The following is a 19,108-nucleotide window of genomic DNA, read 5'->3' on the forward strand; positions in this document are numbered from 1 at the left end:
TATTCCAGGAATCCCCTCGGCGCCCCTTGCCCACTTCTTTTGTGTTGACACCGATTAACCGGCTCAGAACGCGTGAAAAAAGCCTCGATACGATATGAACCGCACTACAACGGTACTATTTTACTTCCCGTACGCATCTAGTTCACGGTTTTCACCTTTCAACAGTTCTCCGTAGTGTTCGTGTTTACCCACCCCCGGTTGGCGATTTTCCGGCGGTCAATCTCTTCGGTAAGCGGTGAAATCGTTTCCGAGATTTGCGTCACCGCGACACGAGAGCGAGAGTAAAGGCTGATGATGATGAGATGATGGACCGCGGAACGGACGGACGGACGGAAATGCGCGGTCTTTGATTTTTCACATTCGACGCCACCAGCATGGTCGGCCGGCGGCATTTCAGGGAAGTCGTTCTGTGCGAGTGGTCGTGTTTGAACCCACGTCCACATCAGGTGGCCGTTTGGTGACACGACAATTGCTGTTGTCGTCGTCGGTGCGTTGACGAAACCGGTTAATTGGTCGCAGTGCCCGTGATAGTCCACCCACTACAGGCGCCCTTCCGCGACTCCCGAGGAATGATTGCTCTCCAGTCTTATCAATCGTGCTCACAGGAAAGATAAAAAACACCGAAACGCATGACAACATTCCACAAGTGGTGGTGGTGGTTATTGCAACGTGCGAAGAACGTGCGGAAGTGCAAATTTAACTAATTTCCCCGGGGACTCGATCGCTTCCGGGCTGTGTCGTAGAGGAGAAGAGTAGAGGTGCGTGTGGTTTGTAGTAGTACGAAACGTGCCAAGATGACTGTGAAGGATGTGAACAATGCAGCCCCACCGGCAGCAGAATGCTCCGAGAATGCTGCCACCGGTGCAGGCGATAAGATTGTGCTTAAACGTAAAATCACGCTAATTAACGGTGTTGGCATAATCGTGGGAACGATTATCGGGTCCGGCATCTTCATCTCACCCACCGGCGTGTTTGTCTTCACGAAGTAAGTTACCACACTTCATACTCAACCTAACGATATGATTCCCTTATCTTTCTTCGCATGGACCCCAATACCTTTTCACTGAACATTAGCTGAACTTCACCTCTTAGTAAGCCTGCAGACAACCTGCTGTGCTGTCCATTAGTTAAAGAAGAAAGAAAGAGAATCTCTACAAGTAATGCGGGGTGGGTCTCCCCCATGGTATGGATGTCCATAAATTACAATTCGCTGTTTGATTGTTTGTGGTGCGTTCGGTACGCGTAAGCAAACCAGAACCAAGAAGAGAATTCAACTTCCGCGCGAACCAAACGAATCCGTTCCTCACCCCCACGGTAGCAGCAATTCATGTTCGGAATTACGATTCCGCTCGTTTGGACCCTATAGCGATGGCCGTAAAATTGCCGATTATTCTACTTCTCCGTTTCGCTTGAACCGGTTTTCGTTGCTCACGGCGAACAGCACGAAAAGCCGACCCGTAGAATTCTCCAAATTTTTCATCCAACGGTGTCGGGAAGGCGAGGGGATGAGGTGTTCCATCTCTCCACAGTTACCATGGCAGCGCAACGTGAACTTCTCGGTATATCATTTTCCCGTGCTCCTTCCTTTCTCTTTCCAGGTCCGTTGGTTCCTCGCTAATTATATGGATGCTGAGTGGAATCCTGTCGACTCTGGGAGCCCTCTGCTATGCCGAGCTGGGCACCTGCATCACGCGCTCCGGTGGCGACTATGCGTATCTCCTCGTCGCCTTCGGACCACTTGTTGGATTCTTGCGACTGTGGATGGCGCTGCTCATCATACGCCCTACTACGCAGGTACGTCCGAGTTGATGTCCTTTTTTTTTGTCAGATCAGCTCTAGGCCCTCGAGCGATGAGTGCTCGGTATCGTTCGTTTCGTTCCTTCCTCTATACTTTCCAGCACAAAGGTGGACAAAGCAACCACAAGGAGAGTTTCTGTTTGTTCTCCTGTAACAGGAGAACCCCACCCAGGCAAAGTGTGTTTGCTTGCGATTGTCTCTCGGTCGGACACAGACACAATATCCGTCCCAGGATGTTGAGCACATCTCAGCCACACTTCCTTGGAATGCTTGCGCAAAATAATGGTTCCCCAATCCATCATCCCTGTTATCGGTCAGCTTCGCTTCCAACCTAGTCGCGAATGCAAAGATTAATTATTCAACAGCTCCTGGCGATCCTGCGAAAAGGCTCTCCTAACAATGATCGGCACTTTCTAGCTGGCGCTTGGCATTCTCTTGATGTGACAATAGCAGAGCTACAAAGCTGCGACTGGGTCCAAGTTCCGGTCAGATGTCCCGGTGGCTATGGCTTAATGACTCAAATTTGCTTCAGCACAAAAATACTTCGAGGACATGCGAGGGTTACTCCAGTTAGTTGTGCGTGAGGAGGGTTGACGATGTATTTCTAACTTCGAACGTGTGCCCTATAGACAGGCCATGTTTGTGTCAATGTTGCCATTGACCATGAAATGTCGTTAGCCTGATGCTGGCAGACGACTGTCGGTCGATGAGAAGAAGGAAGCCCATTTCGGTAGATGTTACGTTCGTGTCTCGGCACAGCACACAGAAAGATATCCTAACGCAGGGCGCCAGTAACCCAAGAGCTCTGGTAAACAAACTGCGATGCCCTCATGATTGGAAATTCCCTCCCTCGCCGTCAATTGAATTACAGATTGAATTGATTGTATTCGCCCCTTTTCCTACACCAGCCATACATATACTCACCCTAGTAAGCGGGGAACCGATAAGGGGGGTGGGCCGACGTGGGGGAATATCCTCTGCGAAAAAGCCCATCCTTTCTCTCTCTCTCTCTCTCTCTCTCTCTCTCTCTCTCTCTCTCTCTCTCTCTCGCTCGCTCGCTCGCTTTTGCTCTCGTTTAACTCACGTTCATCAGAACACAGCAAACCTTGGTCAACCAACTGTTGCAGCCAACAAGGCAGCAGGCGATGAGAGGCTGGTTTCTAAGTTCTCCTCAAACTAATCCATTGCTGCAGCATCTATCCCGAGTGAAAGGAATGATTGATGCGTGATGGGTTGGTCAGGGTCATGGAAAACCTTTATCGTCAAACCAAGCCGACAGGATATGGAAGACCGGGCATTTCTAGCCTAGAGTTAAGCCTAGAGCGAGAGAGAAATAAGAGGGTGAACACTTCTTACGTTATCGAGCGATAAGCTACATTGCACTCACGTGGTCTGTGTGGCTTTTTATAGTACTGACTCATTCCTTGTATTGCTAAGCTCGACAATGAAGCTAGTAACAGAAGAGGGTCCAATGACGCAGGCATAACATAATTAACGGGCCAATTAAACTGTTAGTGACAAGCTACCGATGGGACCATCGTATCTTCTCTTAACCGATGGGAGCATAATGGTTAAAGCTTCTTTACTCTAGACCCTTCGCACGGAGCACCGGAGTTCTATACTCATTTTCTCGGAAACTTGTCATCATTGGAAATGAAACAAATCCCATGCTTCCGGAGATCGGTTGTTGATAGTCGTTCAATAATGGTGCCAATGAAACCGGAGAAAAGGGAAGGGTATAAATATCTGACCGCAAATCACGATGTCACGTTCTAATGACGCACCGTTATCAAATCTGTTGAGGTTGGTGTGATGACATGCTGCTTATTGCTTTCTCCTTATTCTTTCGCACACTGTACAACATCCGTCAATCATAGACCCCCAAGGTCGGAACTTGGTGTGGCAGCTGGGTGCGAAGTGTGTTCCACTTCGTTATCTCATCAGATACGAACCATACGGTTGGTGGATAACAACGGCCAGACGTAAACGATTGCGTAATTGGAAAGCCATTTAATTTACTGTTTACTGATAGGAAACATTGCCAATACTGCAATGGGCTGAGAGAGAAGAAGCAATGGAACAGTATTACAATCGAAGATCGCACAACACCGTAAAGTTGTTTTCCATATTCATGATTCCATTGGCTAGCTATAGGTCGATGTGGGTTTGAAGTTACATTTCCGGTTGCATGCAGTACCATCGCTTTCTTCTGTAAAGGATCTGCAGCCGCCAAACCGTCGTGTATACTTTTCGTCACTTCTTCAAATACACGTGTATCAACAAATACACAAATTGATAAAAATTTTAAAAAAATGTCCCAATAGATCGATGGTATTCTCGGTGGTGGTAAAAAAATTCAGGTAAATGCGGTTTCGCGAAGTTGATTGTCTTATCATTTATTAATGTGCTGAGCACAGAATGGCGTACCATACCGGATATCCGTAACATGGTTGGGCACTGTATTCAAAGCATAGGGTCTAGTGCACACGGGTGTTTAAACTCCTGGCCTCGTTCGTGGATCCATTGGTTGGCAACTGAAATTTTATATAATAAGGAAGTACGAATCACGAGGTGTTAAAAAATCGAGCATTAAATAACTGTACCCCATTTAGAACCGAGCATAACTGGACATGCGGCATGAAGAGTTCGTGGATCCGATGTTCCGTTCCGGTACAAATTGTACCAAAATATGGCTGATCCTTTTCGTGGAAACACGCCAACACCGATGTCAGGGAAGACGGTAGCACCTCCAACGTCAACATCGCTCAACTACACACAGATAAGAAGGAAGTGTGAGAAGATTCACTTCGAAGAAGAACGCTAGGAAGCGAGTACTTACATAGTACATTACGGTAGCGATACGATTGCCCTTTCCTAGGGTCGGGAAGGCCTCCTGCCCCTCTGCAGGCCTATCGTAATCGTAATGCGTTGAATAATGACCACCAACTCCATAGTTTCCAATCTGTAGTTGATCGTAAGACCTTTTCGTCAGACCAGTCATATCTTCAATTCGCTTTACAATCGGCTTTAAATGGGTGTAAAACATTTCCACGTCTAACCATGCGTTGGTGCTAGTACGATAGTGTGTAACGGAATACTTGTTAGCTTCAAACACCAATGCTCTGTTCAGTCGAGGTCGCGCCGCTTCCAGTACATTGGTGATCTCTCTATCTGAGATTATCTCATGATAGACCATCATAAACGGGTCGTGACTTATTTGCTCTACCTTCAGTGGAGCAATCCTAAGGAAAGGATTACGGCTGTGCTCGTAGAAACAGTATAACGTTTTCAGCACACTGGCAGGTCGCTCAATGTCTGCGCGGCAAAGCATTTCATATTCGCTGTACTCGGGAGTTCCTGTTGTTCGTCCCTCATTATCACTCAACAGCTCTGAAGCAGTTGCATTTTCTAGCAATATTCTATTTGACAGTGCCACTGGATTGTCCGGTTGCTCTTGTAGCACTTCATCCGTCAACTTCAATGCCTCGGTATATCGCTTTTCATTGGAAAGCGCCTTGACGAGCTCGTTAATGACATCGATTTTCGTTAGTCCAGCATAATCCATACTCCACAGATGCAATGCCTCTTGAAACCAGCGAATTGATTGGGAATTGAATCCATCGGCCATCAAATGATCAGCAATTTGATAACATTCAAGGGCACCTAACGCTTGATCGAACGGTAAATCTATGCCGATGTCTCGTGAACATTTGTTCGGTACGATTTGATACAAATGCTGTAGTCGAACCAGGGCTTCCATTACACCACTAACATCGTCGGCCGTGGGCATTTGAATGTTCTCAAACGCGTACTGCCGGACGTCCAGGCCAATGTATGCCCCAATCTTCTGCCAATCTGTGAGAAGTCGATTTATCAGCAGAAATGCAGTGACTGGATGCGATACGTACAATAGATCGTGCGCCGAGGCTTCTTTCAGCTGCCTTCCTAGCTCATCACGTTGACGCTGCAGTGCCCGCGAATCGTTCGCGTAATTCTCTATGTATCTGCTGAGATGGTTTGTCAGAGATTCCTCTAGCTTGATTAGTTGCCGCATCCGCTCGGTGGAAGTATAATATTCACCGGTAACGCTGGTTCCCAAGAGGATGCTGTAGAACCAAAACGTGGCAATCACATAAAAATGCCTCATTACTACCACTGGTCGTATGATACAGTTGCTGCAACTGTGGCGAATAAACTGCTTTGCTTGAATAGAGCTATATCCACTCTACGCTTAACTTGGCCTGAATTTGAGTTCTGTTTCATTACTTTCCTTTATTCTTTTTATACAGCGACTATCATTTGTGCAGTACCAGTTAGAGTTGTAAAATCAGATATCTGGTTGTTTAATTTGTAATTTTTTTTTGTAATAAAAAAAATATTGGTGAACTTTTTTTGTAAAAGAAACCCTGTCTATGAATGTTGGCTACAGCAAAAAATGCTAGATACAGCCCTCCTTTTCTGTCGGTACATATTATCTTCTCTTTTATTTTATTTTGAGCCGCGATTTGTGTATAGTTCTATTCTTTTCCATGGCAGTGTGATGAGTGTATCTGATAAGCACCTGTGTAATCACTGGAACTGGCCGTGTCAATCGGATTACCATTCTACTTGCGACCAACATATCTATGGTTTATTGTTGTGAGACTATGAAACAATGTTTCATTCTGCCAGTTAAACATAGAGAGTACATAGGAACACCACTAATTAATACTAAGTTTCCTGAAACCAACCTGCTAATTAATCCCAACAGACTGCGTTACGGCTGTGAACAAATTGCAATTGTCAACCAAATTTGTGCTATAGTATTACAATCTCAGTGATAACAAATTCTATCTTTTTCCGATGTGCCTTCTTTGCTTGAGGAGAACACCCATAATAATCGACAGGCAAGATCCGCTACTTCACAAATCGCTTAAAAAGCGAGATTAGACGATTTTTTGAACGATAATTATTTAGAAGAGCATTTCAACAGTAACCGTTACATGAATGGAAGGGAAGGTTGCGTATGGACCCCTTTTGGAGATCAAAGAGTAATACTCGGGTTATGCCACGCTACCAACTTTGTTGCTATTTATACAACATTCTATTTTGTCCGTAACGTAGAGATGGAAATATGGCGTAAGGTCGTGGTATGGTAGTGTTGCTGCTGTTGAAAAGGAGCATATCACTCAGCTACGTTTATTTGTAGAAGTACCGACCGATATTTTTACGCCAGAACCACAACACATTGATGAAGTGCCGGAATGTGTCCGGTTCCCCGGGTTCCTAGTTATCAGTCAAGGTCGGTTCGATGCTGCTCCGATATAACCCCGAATGGTATAGGAAACAGCAAGCAAACACGTCGCCACAAATGGACGACAGGTCTATTGACGCATGCTTTCCGTCACGGTTGCTCAGCTGCGAGCTCCTCGATGTTTCAACGATTCGTGTACGACATCCGTCAATCATATCTTGTCCGGTACAACACATACACTGGGCACGGGTTCGTACCGGCGGCATGGTTGAAAATGGCGTGTCGCTGACGTTATCTACCGAAATATGACACAAACTGGCGAACAATCGCGATCTTCCCAAAAGAGATCGTTGATAAGCGAAATCAGGAGAAAACGGATGCGTAAGTGGGAAAATGTTGTCATTTATTGGATTGCGGATAGGTAGAGTGCAGGAAGACGAACAACTCTGGATCTAGATGAACTGATCGCATTTACTTTACAGCTTAGGATCTAGTGCACATGGACGTCTGAATTCTTGACCACGCTCGTGAATCCACTTGTTGGCAACTGAAATGAAAGGAAGATAAGAAAGTTTGAGACAACCGGTCCATGCAGATCGAGGATTAGAGACTCATACCCCATTTAGAGCCGAGCATAACCGGACACGCGCCATGTAAAGTTCGTGGATCAGTTGTTCCGTTCCGGTGCAAATTGTACCAAAAAACGGCTGATCCTTTCCGTGGGAACACGGCGGCACCGATCTCGGGGAAGGCTGTAGCACCTCCAATTTCCACGTCAGACAACTAAATGCACATAAGGAGAACCGTAATAAGAAAACCGCAAGATCAGGATGCAATGTGTTGGCTTTACTTACGTAGTGCATCACTGTTGCTATACGGTTACCCTTTCCTATGTTTGCATATACCTCCTCGCCTTCCACTGGCGTGCCGTAATCAAAATGAGGCAGATAGTGACCACCGATACCATAGTTTCCAACTTGCAGCTCCTCAGCAGCCCACATTGTAAGCCCGGTCATGTCTTCTGTTCGGCGGGAAAGCGATCTCACGTGTGGATGCATCGGATCATCCAGCCAGGCGTTGCTGCTGGTGCGAGCTTTTGTGACTTCCTGCTTCTTAGAATCACCGACCCTGGATCGCTTTAGCGAATTCCTCGAAATTTCGATGATCGTCTTAATCTCGTTGTCCGAAATCACTTGGTGATACACGACGATGAAAGGATCGAGACTAACTTCTTCCAGCTTAAGCGGCGCGATCTTAAGAAACGGTACACGATTGCTCACGTATCGGCAACGAAGCTTAGCCATTTCGCTTGCAGTTCGCGGCGATTCACCCCGACAGAGGCTATAGAATTTGCTCCAATCTGCGGGAGTATTAGGCACGGGAGGTAATCCGTGTTGGCGCTCATACTCGATCCACTGCTCTAGTGGTTCTTTGCTTTTCAGCGCCAGTGTATTGTCCGGTTGTAGTTTCAACGCTTGCCTATTGAATTCCAGCGCCTCGGCGTACTTAAACTGCTGCGAGAGTGAATACGACAGGGCATTCAGTATCTCCACCTTGCTGACCCCAGGATTTTCCGTCGTCCAGCGGCGCAATGCTTCGCGCAACCAGCTCGTCGCAAACTTATACTCATTGGCAGCTGACAGTCGCGTGCCTATCAGATAGCACTCTCCCGGTGTTAGGGAACGGTGTAACTCACGATCGAGAATCTTGCCATCGGCCATTTCCTTGGCCGACAGTTGGTAAAGCTCTTGCAACCGAGCGATTCCTTCGGCCACTCCTGTCAAATCTTCGGACGTCGGCATGGCGCTTGAATTGGTCAACTTAGCTCCCACGTCCATATCGAGGAAGTTACGGATTCGCTCCCAATCCGAGACAAGCCGGTTCGTCAGCAGGAATGCAGTGATCGGATTCGATACGTACCCGAGCTCGTCCTTTTGGCCGTGTTTCAGCTCGTTCGTCAGGAGCTTGCGCTGCCGGTGCAGGAACTCAATCTTTTGCTCGTGAAGCTTAATGTACAGGTCCAGACTGCCTATCAGGGACTCTTCTAGCTTCAGCAGCTGTTTCATCTGCTCCACCGATGAATAATACTCGCCATTGACGGTGTGCGAGGGATGAGAGCAGCACAGCCAAAGTGTGATCAGCACGACGACGTTGGATAGGGTTGCTGCTGACACCTGAGACATCATGGTGTCGTGGTTGCCGGTCCGAAACGAAGTGACAGAGTCGGTCACCAATCGGTGTGTTCCTGTTAGCTTCAAAATTTTCAATCAACGTGTGGTAATGGAAAACCTTTCACTACCACCACCAGAGCACAGACACATGTCATCGATAAGAATGCGTTTCGGCAAAAGAATATTGATCGGAAATCGATGTACATTCGCGCTTGTCTTGTGAGTGGGGGTCCAAATCTTATCAATGCACGATACAAGACGGAACACGATCTCATATTCTGATTAAACAATACAGTGAGAACAACTGTGAACAAACCTTTTTGGCGTGGTGTTCTTTTTCGCAAAGTGCAAACTAACCACCGTTGCATATTCACAACATACTGACGGTTGACCCAGCTTGCCAGATAGGGTCCCTGAAATTATCCCTGCACAAGTTTTGGGTCATACTCGCTGTTTGCGAGAACGCTACACCTTGCTGAACATGATTATCGCCCGCGTTTAATCTTTCAAGCTATATTTCATTCTAAAACTTATGTTTTATAATACATTGAGTTAGTTTTTATCCATAAAACTTGAGAAAACTTGTCGCGCTTGCCCCACCCTTCACACTAGCCGTATTTTGAAACCTGGGGATGTTTCTTTGATTATCTTTTCCATCCTCAATGTTTTCAACCCACAATCTATCGTTTTGGACATTATGACTTTGGACCAAATAGCTTTTCATCTTAGAACACATAGCCTCGTCCAGCATGCCGAGATAGATTTTTTTAACACAGGCACGTAATGGTTTCATCGTTACTAAAATCTGACCACCATCAGAAAATAGACCAATCCAACCCTCAATATACTAAATAAACACTACAATTTGACAAGAATATATTGCTTAGATTAACTAGATGCTGTAAATATACTAAAATCCAGCAAAAAAGAGTATGATAATATATTGAACTTGGTGAACTTTACAGCTTAGAATCCAGTGCACAAGGGCGTCTGAATTCTTGGCCATGCTCGTGGATCCACTTGTTGGCAACTGAAATGAAAGGAAGATAAGAAAGTTTGAGACAACCGGTCCATGCAGATCGAGGATTAGAGACTCATACCCCATTTAGAGCCGAGCATAACCGGACACGCGCCATGTAAAGTTCGTGGATCAGTTGTTCCGTTCCGGTGCAAATTGTACCAAAATACGGCTGATCCTTTCCGTGGGAACACGGCGGCACCGATCTCGGGGAAAGCTGTAGCACCTCCAATTTCCACGTCAGACAACTAAATGCACATAAGGAGAACCGTAATAAGAAAACCGCAAGATCAGGATGCAATGTGTTGGCTTTACTTACGTAGTACATCACGGTTGCTATACGGTTACCCTTCTCTATGTTTGGATACAGTTCTACGCCTTCCTCTGGTGTCCCGTAATCAAAATGAGGCAGATAGTGACCACCGATACCATAGTTTCCAACCTGCAGCTGCTCAGAAGCCCACATTGTAAGCCCGGTCATGTCTTCTGTTCGGCGAGAAAGCGATCTCACGTGTGGATGCATCGGATCATCCAGCCAGGCGTTGCTGCTAGTGCGAGCTTTTGACACCTCCTGCTTCGCAACATGACCGACCATGGCTCGCCGTAGCGAATCCCTCGAAATTTCGATGATCGTCTTAATCTCGTTGTCCGAAATCACTTGGTGATATACGACGATGAAAGGATCGAGACTGACTTCTTCCAGCTTAAGCGGCGCGATCTTAAGAAACGGTACACGATTGCTCACGTATCGGCAACGGAGCTTAGCCATTTCGCTTGCAGTTCGCGGCGATTCACCCCGACAGAGGCTATAGAATTTGCTCCAATCTGCGGGAGTATTTGGCACGGGAGGTAACCCGTGTTGGCGCTCATACTCGATCCACTGCTCTAGTGGTTCTTTGCTTTTCAGCGCCAGTGTATTGTCCGGTTGTAGTTTCAACGCTTGCCTATTGAATTCCAGCGCCTCGGCGTACTTAAACTGCTGCGAGAGTGAATACGACAGGGCATTCAGTATCTCCACCTTGCTGACCCCAGGATTTTCCGTCGTCCAGCGGCGCAATGCTTCGCGCAACCAGCTCGTCGCAAACATGTACTCATTGGCAGCCGACAGTCGCGTGCCTATCAGATAGCACTCTCCCGGTGTTAGGGAACGGTGTAACTCACGATCGAGAATCTTGCCATCGGCCATTTCCTTGGCCGACAGTTGGTAAAGCTCTTGCAACCGAGCGATTCCTTCGGCCACTCCTGTCAAATCTTCGGACGTCGGCATGGCGCTGGAATTGGTCAACTTAGCTCCCACGTCCATATCGAGGAAGTTACGGATTCGCTCCCAATCCGAGACTAGCCGGTTCGTCAGCAGGAATGCAGTGATCGGATTTGATACGTACCCGAGCTCGTCCTTTTGACCGAGTTCCAGCTCGTTCGTCAGGATCTTGCGCTGCCGGTGCAGGAACTCAATCTTTTGCTCGTGCAGCTTAATGTACTGGTCCAGACTGCCTATCAGGGACTCCTCTAGCTTCAGCAGCTGCTTCATCTGCTCCACCGATGAATAATACTCGCCATTGACGGTGTGCGAGGGATGAGAGCAGCACAGCCAAAGTATGATCAGCACGACGACGTTGGATAGGGTTGCTGCTAACACCTGAGACATCATGGTGTCGTGGTTGCCGGTCCGAAACGAAGTGACAAAGTCGATCACCAATCGGTGTGTTCCTGTTAGCTTCAAAATTTTCAATCAACGTGTGGTAATGGAAAACCTTTCACTACCACCACCAGAGCACAGACACATGTCATCGATAAGAATGCGTTTCGGCAAAAGAATATTGATCGGAAATCGATGTACATTCGCGCTTGTCTTGTGAGTGGGGTTCCAAATCTTATCAATGCGCGATACACGCCAGAACACGATCTCAGGTTAAAAATTACGGTGAAAACCATTTGACCAACTTTTGGCGTGGTGTTCTTTTTCGCAAAGTGCAACTAACCACCGTTGCATATTCACAACATGCTGACGGTTGACCCAGCTTGCCAGCTTGGGTCCTTGATACTCACCTACGACTCGCAGAAAGTGAGCAGAACACTTTCCCGTGGTTCGCAACTCTCGGGCTTGGAAAATAATTACAACGACGACTTTACTCTTACACTTTCAACTTAAGACTCCTTAAGACTTTAGATTGTATTGCAATGCAATAGTTGCGCTCGCTTTCTGGTTCTGGAGTCGAAGGGGGAGAAGGGTTAGAATTGTTATGAGACTGTTTATTATTTTGGCGGCCCACGTGTTTGGAGCCTCCCTGTCTGCCGGATGCTTCCCCATCGCTCCGCTGGCGAGCGTCCGGCCGGTTTCGTAACGTCGCTTAGCCATTTACTACAAAACATCATCATGTTTTGGGTGCAACAACGTGCTCTATCTTTAAACTGCCTTTTCCCTTCTTGAACATGACTCCAGAAACGCCATTAATCGTTCTAGCCCAATCGGCCCACGTCGCTCGCACATTACACACTCCTAAGTTTTTTAATTCTGTTATCATATATTCTAGCGAGAGGTATCACCGAAGCGCCCAAAAGAACAGTTAGGTCAGTCGTAGAGGTCGGTCAGGTCGTCTCATAAATGGCTACGTCAATCCTTGTTTTTCGTGTTTTACCTTCCTGTTTTTGCTCTGCTGAATACGCACTTCTAGTGGCTGCACTTAAAAATCGATCAATAGTAGATACGAGCTTACGGGAAGGTGCACACATCACCAGGAAGCATATAACAGCTAAAGCGTAAAGCTGATGAGCCTAGAGTGCGTGCATTAATGCACTTACTGTTAATTTGTTTTCACCCTTCTGATGTCGTCGGATATTGTGTTTGGTTTCGTTGCGCTAAGGTATCTCGACCAAGTCGATAGCAATTCCGGTTCTAACATAACGGAGTAGAACCTCAGTGTCGCGCTGATAGGAATAAATGAATTTTAAAATAAAACCCACTTTGTGCCCTACTGATGGCATGGTGTGTAGAGAGAGATGGAGGAGTGGCTCGATCGTTGTTGTGACTGCTATGGTGCGACCGCAGCCGCACAAACACAAACCTCAATCAAGGAGTAATCAACAACGACTCTTCAAACCCTTGAGCTTGAAAATGGCGCCTACTGGTGCGCATTCTGTCGTAGTCGATTGCATTTCGTTTGCTTTCCGCCAATCGGTTCGCGGTCGTATCGAGTTCCCGTAGTGTAGCGTAGTGAAATGATGAAATGATTCGTCAATGAATCGTGCACCCAGCACGTGGTGACCATGAGAAACTAAACTTGATGCCGAGTTCGTGGCGTTTACTAACTCGTTTGGAATGAAGCTTAAATGAATGGCGATTAGTTTACCAGCCACAAGGTTTAGACACCTCACTCTCTACATGCAACCTCCATGTTTACGGATTCCAGGTCGCTCCGTCATTGGAACGATTATTTATTGTTTTTGTTTAATTGTGAGAATTGTATTTTACAATTCTCTTAATTATGTGTAGTTTTTACTCAAAATATTTTAATGACAAATGCATTCTATCTCCTAATCGTAATTTATATCTTCTCTTCCCATTTCATCGTTGCAGGCTATCGTGGCACTCACCTTTGCCCAGTATGCCGTACGACCGTTTTTCGAGGATTGTGCTGCTCCGGAAAGTGCTGTCCGTTTATTGGCCGCAGTATGTCTGTGCTTCCTGACCGCCATCAACTGCATTTCCACGAAATGGGCAATGAAAATCCAGGATGTATTCACTATTGCTAAGCTAACGGCGCTCGTATCGATCATTCTTGCTGGGATGTACTTCATGGCAACGGAATCCCTGGACAACTTCCACAATCCCTGGGAGGGTGACTACTCGCTTACCAGCCTGGCTTACGCGTTCTATTCGGGTTTGTTTGCATTCGGTGGCTGGAACTATTTGAACTTCGTAACGGAAGAATTGGAAAATCCGTACAAGTAAGTTTGCGGGAGCAATGATGACGGAAACGAGCTTCCTACATTCTCATTTAACGTGTTGTTGTTTTACAGAAATCTTCCGCGTGCCATCTGGATCGCAATGCCCATGGTGACCGGAATCTATGTGTTCGTCAATATGGCCTATTTTGCTGTCGTTTCGCGGCACGAAATGTTGGCTTCGATCGCGGTGGCCGTTTCGTTTGGTAACCGTATGTTTGGTTCGGTAGCCTGGTTAATTCCGATCTTCGTCGCACTGAGTACGTTCGGAGGTGTGAACGGAATCCTGTTCACATCGGCTCGTCTCTTCTCGACCGGTGCTCAGGAAGGTCATCTCCCGGCCTGGTTTTCGCTGGTTCATGTTGACCGTCAAACACCGATACCGGCCCTGATTTTCACCTGCATTACCTCCATCATTATGCTGCTATCGGCGAACGTGTTTGTGCTGATTAACTATTTCAGCCAAATCCTGTGGCTCTCCGTTGCTGCCAGCATTGCCGGTCTGCTCTGGTTACGAATCTCAAAGTAAGTATAAGATCGCGAATACAACCGCCCCTTTGGCACTTCCGTTCAACTAATCGATGTTCTTACTATGTTTCAGACCTAACATGCCACGGCCGATCCGTGTCAATCTAATTCTTCCCATAACGTTTCTGGTGTGCTGCTTGGGGCTAGTGCTGTTGCCTTCATTTTCGGAACCCTTTAATTTGATCGTCGGGCTGGCCATCACGCTCTCCGGAGTACCAGTCTATTACGTGTGTATTGTATGGCGACGGAACAAACCTTCGAAAAACGGACTCATGCACTGGATTGAACGCGGTTGCCAGATTCTGTTCAATGCCGCTTTCGTCGATTGCCACCACGACCGAAAACGGGAACGAGAATTTTCTGAAATGCAGACGAGCATCGAGGACAAAAGCGTTAGCCACTGAGTAGTAACGGTCGAGCATTTTACAGTGAATGTTTTAGATAGATTTCAGTGCTTTATTTGTTGCGGCTGTTCATACTGCTGAATGGATTGTCTTCAAACGACCACGACGACGGAGGACACTTGTGGCCAAAATGAAATTCGAACAACCAGCGTGGTAACCATAATGTTTAGTACAAGCTGTTCGAAGTATATTTATTGAAAACAACAACGAGGAATGTACACGCGGAGTTGTTAATCTTATATAAAGCGAACGTGAACAAACTACTGAACGTTATACTGAATATTATACCTAGCCATAGCCGGCAGCATCCGTCAAAGACAGGCGTTTCCTAAGCTTATACTGTAGTACTTACCGCTCGATGTGCATGTAAGACTTACCACAAATAAAAAGAATATCTGATGTGCTCTCTACAAAGGCCATAAATACTGCTATTTACTTTATTTACTTATTTATAGTTTCACGAGATCGCACTTGAGGATCGATCGCATGTTTCTTCGGAAGCAGCAGCTACGAACATCGAATCACCGGCCGACAGATAACTATCAATAATTGAGTGAAAGATCAACTCTTTATGTTAAAAAAGGCCTTTTTATTAAGTTAGGGGTTACTTTTTCCTTAGTTTTTTTTTTTTATTTTTCATTTTCCACCCCTTCAGGACAATCGCCAGAAGCCGACGGATACGTTCCCGAAGGGTGGCTCGAATGTCATTCTGCTCGATTTTATGTTTTTTTTCTTTTTGTTCAATGTTGACGTTGCAGTAAAACTCAAAAAACGCGAAACGAGAGAAAAACGCGTTTTGTGCGTAATAAACTAGGACAAAACCGTACAAATCCGTGTGAGACAAACAGCTAATCGATTCATTTTTACAGTGCGACTACACGCAACAAGAAGGACCGATTTCGTCACATCCATTCCTAGGATGAGCCATTCGTTCGGCCACAGAAGAAACCTTCGTCTGCAGTAAACTTTCTTCGTGTGGTGCGCTCTGGTACGAAAAGCGACGGCTTGCTCTGCCGTTCAGGAAAACTCTTCCTTCGTCCTTTCTGTCGGAATCGTAAGCAAAAACCAGCGGCAAGATGGTGTTAGCGGATTTGGGACGCAAGATTACGAATGCGCTGCATTCGCTCAGCAAAGCGACGATAATCAATGAAGAGGTGCTGGATTCGATGCTCAAGGAGATCTGCACGGCATTGCTCGAGGCGGACGTGAACATTCGGTTGGTCAAGAAATTGCGCGAAAATGTGCGCTCCGTGATCGACTTCGATGAGATGGCCGGCGGATTGAACAAGCGGCGCATGATCCAGTCGGCCGTTTTCAAAGAGCTGGTCAAGCTGGTGGACCCCGGCGTTAAACCATACCAGCCGATTAAAGGCCGGCCGAACGTGATCATGTTCGTCGGATTGCAAGGTTCCGGAAAAACGACAACTTGTACGAAACTGGCGTACCACTACCAGAAGAAGAACTGGAAATCGTGTCTCGTGTGCGCCGATACGTTCCGTGCCGGTGCCTATGATCAGATCAAACAGAACGCCACGAAGGCACGCATTCCTTTCTACGGTAGCTACACCGAGGTAGATCCCGTCGTGATTGCACAGGACGGTGTCGAGATGTTCAAAAAGGAAGGTTTCGAGTTTATCATTGTCGATACGAGTGGTCGGCACAAGCAAGAGGAGTCACTCTTCGAAGAGATGTTGGCCGTCGCCAATGCGGTTGATCCGGATAACATTATCTTCGTGATGGATGCCACGATTGGACAGGCTTGCGAGGCACAAGCGAAGGCTTTCAAGGAAAAGGTCGACATCGGATCGGTGATCATCACTAAGCTGGATGGTCACGCGAAGGGTGGTGGTGCCCTATCGGCGTAAGTTTAAATGCATAGCGGCAGCTATTTGGTCTACTAATGACTTATGTATTTATTCTTCTGCTATCTCCGTTGGACAGTGTTGCAGCAACAAATTCGCCCATCATCTTCATCGGTACCGGCGAACATATCGATGATTTGGAACCATTCAAGACCAAACCTTTCATCTCGAAACTCCTCGGAATGGGTGACATCGAGGGGCTGATCGACAAAGTGAACGAACTAAAGCTGGATGATAACGAGGAGCTGATCGATAAGATCAAGCACGGTCAATTCACGATTCGCGACATGTACGAGCAGTTCCAGAACATCATGAAGATGGGACCCTTCTCTCAAATCATGGTAATCGTCGTAAATGATCATCGCCCCAGCGGGCGCATTGCAGGGATATCATGTTTCCTCTTTCCCTTTTACATTTCCCCAACTCCAACAGGGTATGATTCCTGGATTTTCCCAAGATTTTATGACAAAGGGCGGCGAGCAGGAGTCAATGGCACGCATTAAACGGCTCATGACGATGATGGACTCGATGTCAGACGGCGAACTGGACAACAAGGATGGAGCGAAGCTTTTCAGCAAGCAGCCTACCCGTGTGACCCGTGTTGCGCAAGGCTCGGGTGTAATGGAGCGGGAGGTGCGCGACCTCATCTCGCAGTACACCAAGTTTGCGGCCGTCATCAAGAAGATGGGAGGTATAAAGGGTCTGTTCAAGAGCGGCGATATGACGAAGAATGTAAATGCGACGCAGATGGCAAAATTGAACCAACAAATGGCCAAGATGATCGATCCTCGTATGTTCCAGCAGATGGGTGGCATGAGTGGGTTGCAAAACATGATGCGACAATTGCAACAAGGGGCCGGTGGAATAGGTAATCTTATGAGCGGCTTTGGTGGCAAGTAATCGATCCCGTACGTCTACGTGCCAAACAAAAAGGCATCTATTGCTCCTACACCGAAGGTGTTAGATCAAATTCTGGGCGTACATGTATTCATGGTTGTTGTGGTTTTTATTTTCCGTCGTGGAAGGTCTACGTGTTGTACCTTGTGGAAGCGATCAAATCAACCGCTACAGTTGAGTAAATAAAATGTACAGTTTTGTTTCCCTTCCTTATAATTGCTTATGACTGTTGTATGTGATTCATCCTTTGAGTTGAACCGCCTTATCGTTCCGCGCGGTAGATCCCACCGTTGTCACGAGAAGGAAAGCAGCGTGGGCATGTACCACATGTCCGAAATGTTATTGCATTCCTTGTGATTCTTGCACTGTCAAACAACCGTTAACCAAGGGTGCTGGTCACGCGAAGACTCATACTTCCACTGGATCTTTTCCTCCAACAAGAAATGGAAAAATTTAAGGGTTACCCGTTGTCATCTTCTCGATAGCCGAGTCATCATACTGCCTATCCGCCGGACAAGTACCGAATAAGTCTTACTGGTATCCAGAGCCAGAGAGCTCGCGTAAATTGCTCTTGGCTGGAGCAGAAGGCTGGCCGGCTAACGGATCGACCGGATGTGTGAGATGGTATCCTAGCTGCAACGGTATACACAGAAGATCTGAAAACATCTATGGAATCTTTCAGCTGATGTCCAACCTGGCGGAATTTCTCCTTTCAACACTTCACTTCATTTCACTCCCACCTTTAAAAAGGAACGAATTCATAGTAGTCAATTTCTATCAAATAATGGGAGAACAAAATCGAAAACTTCTTGTATTTATATTTCAAAAATATTGTCTTTATTAAATCGACCACTACGTTATTACCGTGTCGTGGGGTTAATGTATAATAATTCATCATAAAGCTGAGCCCATCACGATAGGACACCTGGCTGTTACAGCTACAGATCGGCGACTTTCCTGAGTCAGTAGGATACTTTTGCTTGGTAAATTTTCTACCGCGAAATGCCGTAAGGTTGATTCGAATAAAAAAAGAAATGGCTCAGTTTTGGAAGATCTTTGTTGGCAAACCCACTTAAAAAATCACAGCAATCGGAGAGATATCTGCAAAATACCCATTTTGCGCTGATTGTGATATAAATATAGATATGTGCAATAAAATAATACAAAAGAATAAAATAAAATATGTTAGTCCCCCATTCGTTGTAACATTTTTACCTGAAGCTTCCAAATCCAAACTCTGATTTTCGTTGAGT

The 19,108-nt window shown here is 46.4% G+C and overlaps 3 protein-coding genes and 1 long non-coding RNA gene across 5 annotated transcripts; 3 read left to right on the plus strand and 1 right to left on the minus strand.

Moving 5' to 3' along the window:
* The first annotated feature begins 35 nt into the window (after positions 1-35).
* On the plus strand, positions 36-15,519 carry LOC125951395 (Y+L amino acid transporter 2). The gene is made up of 5 exons (XM_049680215.1): positions 36-985; positions 1,599-1,794; positions 13,797-14,167; positions 14,240-14,689; positions 14,766-15,519. The coding sequence occupies exons 1-5, from the start codon at positions 795-797 to the stop codon at positions 15,094-15,096; spliced, it is 1,539 nt and encodes a 512-aa protein (XP_049536172.1). The 5' UTR covers positions 36-794; the 3' UTR covers positions 15,097-15,519.
* LOC125951394 (prolyl 4-hydroxylase subunit alpha-1-like) lies at positions 3,479-6,072 on the minus strand. Its single transcript, XM_049680214.1, has 3 exons — positions 4,637-6,072; positions 4,401-4,566; positions 3,479-4,331 (listed from the first exon to the last, which is right to left on the minus strand). Exons 1-3 carry the CDS (start codon positions 5,942-5,944, stop codon positions 4,261-4,263), a joined length of 1,545 nt encoding a protein of 514 aa, XP_049536171.1. The 5' UTR covers positions 5,945-6,072; the 3' UTR covers positions 3,479-4,260.
* On the plus strand, positions 6,520-11,866 carry LOC125951396 (uncharacterized). Its single transcript, XR_007468782.1, has 3 exons — positions 6,520-6,926; positions 6,986-7,451; positions 7,513-11,866. It is a non-coding gene; the product is annotated as an uncharacterized LOC125951396 (long non-coding RNA).
* A 321-nt stretch (positions 15,520-15,840) lies between the features above and the next one.
* LOC125959060 (signal recognition particle 54 kDa protein) lies at positions 15,841-18,071 on the plus strand. 2 transcript variants are annotated; one of them, XM_049691800.1, is made up of 4 exons: positions 15,841-15,894; positions 15,966-16,957; positions 17,038-17,299; positions 17,391-18,071. In XM_049691800.1, exons 2-4 carry the CDS (start codon positions 16,173-16,175, stop codon positions 17,856-17,858), a joined length of 1,515 nt encoding a protein of 504 aa, XP_049547757.1. In that variant the 5' UTR covers positions 15,841-15,894; positions 15,966-16,172; the 3' UTR covers positions 17,859-18,071. The 2 variants fall into 2 exon arrangements, with proteins under 2 accessions (XP_049547757.1, XP_049547756.1); XM_049691799.1 differs by having other exon boundaries at positions 15,853-16,957.
* Positions 18,072-19,108: the final 1,037 nt, after the last annotated feature.

This window comes from Anopheles darlingi, chromosome 2 (assembly GCF_943734745.1).
Source record: "Anopheles darlingi chromosome 2, idAnoDarlMG_H_01, whole genome shotgun sequence".
Taxonomy (NCBI): domain Eukaryota; kingdom Metazoa; phylum Arthropoda; class Insecta; order Diptera; family Culicidae; genus Anopheles; species Anopheles darlingi.

Excerpts from the sequence above, each read along its gene's own strand:
- LOC125951395 (XM_049680215.1), top strand. The coding sequence starts at position 795 with ATGACTGTGAAGGATGTGAACAATGCAGCCCCACCGGCAGCAGAATGC. Across the intron at positions 986-1,598 it reads GGCGTGTTTGTCTTCACGAA|GTCCGTTGGTTCCTCGCTAA; the intron begins GTAAGTTACCAC and ends TTCTCTTTCCAG. Across the intron at positions 14,168-14,239 it reads GAATTGGAAAATCCGTACAA|AAATCTTCCGCGTGCCATCT; the intron begins GTAAGTTTGCGG and ends GTTGTTTTACAG.
- LOC125951394 (XM_049680214.1), bottom strand. The coding sequence starts at position 5,944 with ATGAGGCATTTTTATGTGATTGCCACGTTTTGGTTCTACAGCATCCTC. Across the intron at positions 4,567-4,636 it reads TCGCTACCGTAATGTACTAT|TTGAGCGATGTTGACGTTGG; the intron begins GTAAGTACTCGC and ends ATCTGTGTGTAG. Across the intron at positions 4,332-4,400 it reads TATGCTCGGTTCTAAATGGG|TTGCCAACCAATGGATCCAC; the intron begins GTACAGTTATTT and ends ATAAAATTTCAG.
- LOC125959060 (XM_049691800.1), top strand. The coding sequence starts at position 16,173 with ATGGTGTTAGCGGATTTGGGACGCAAGATTACGAATGCGCTGCATTCG. Across the intron at positions 16,958-17,037 it reads GGTGGTGGTGCCCTATCGGC|TGTTGCAGCAACAAATTCGC; the intron begins GTAAGTTTAAAT and ends TCCGTTGGACAG. Across the intron at positions 17,300-17,390 it reads GACCCTTCTCTCAAATCATG|GGTATGATTCCTGGATTTTC; the intron begins GTAATCGTCGTA and ends CAACTCCAACAG.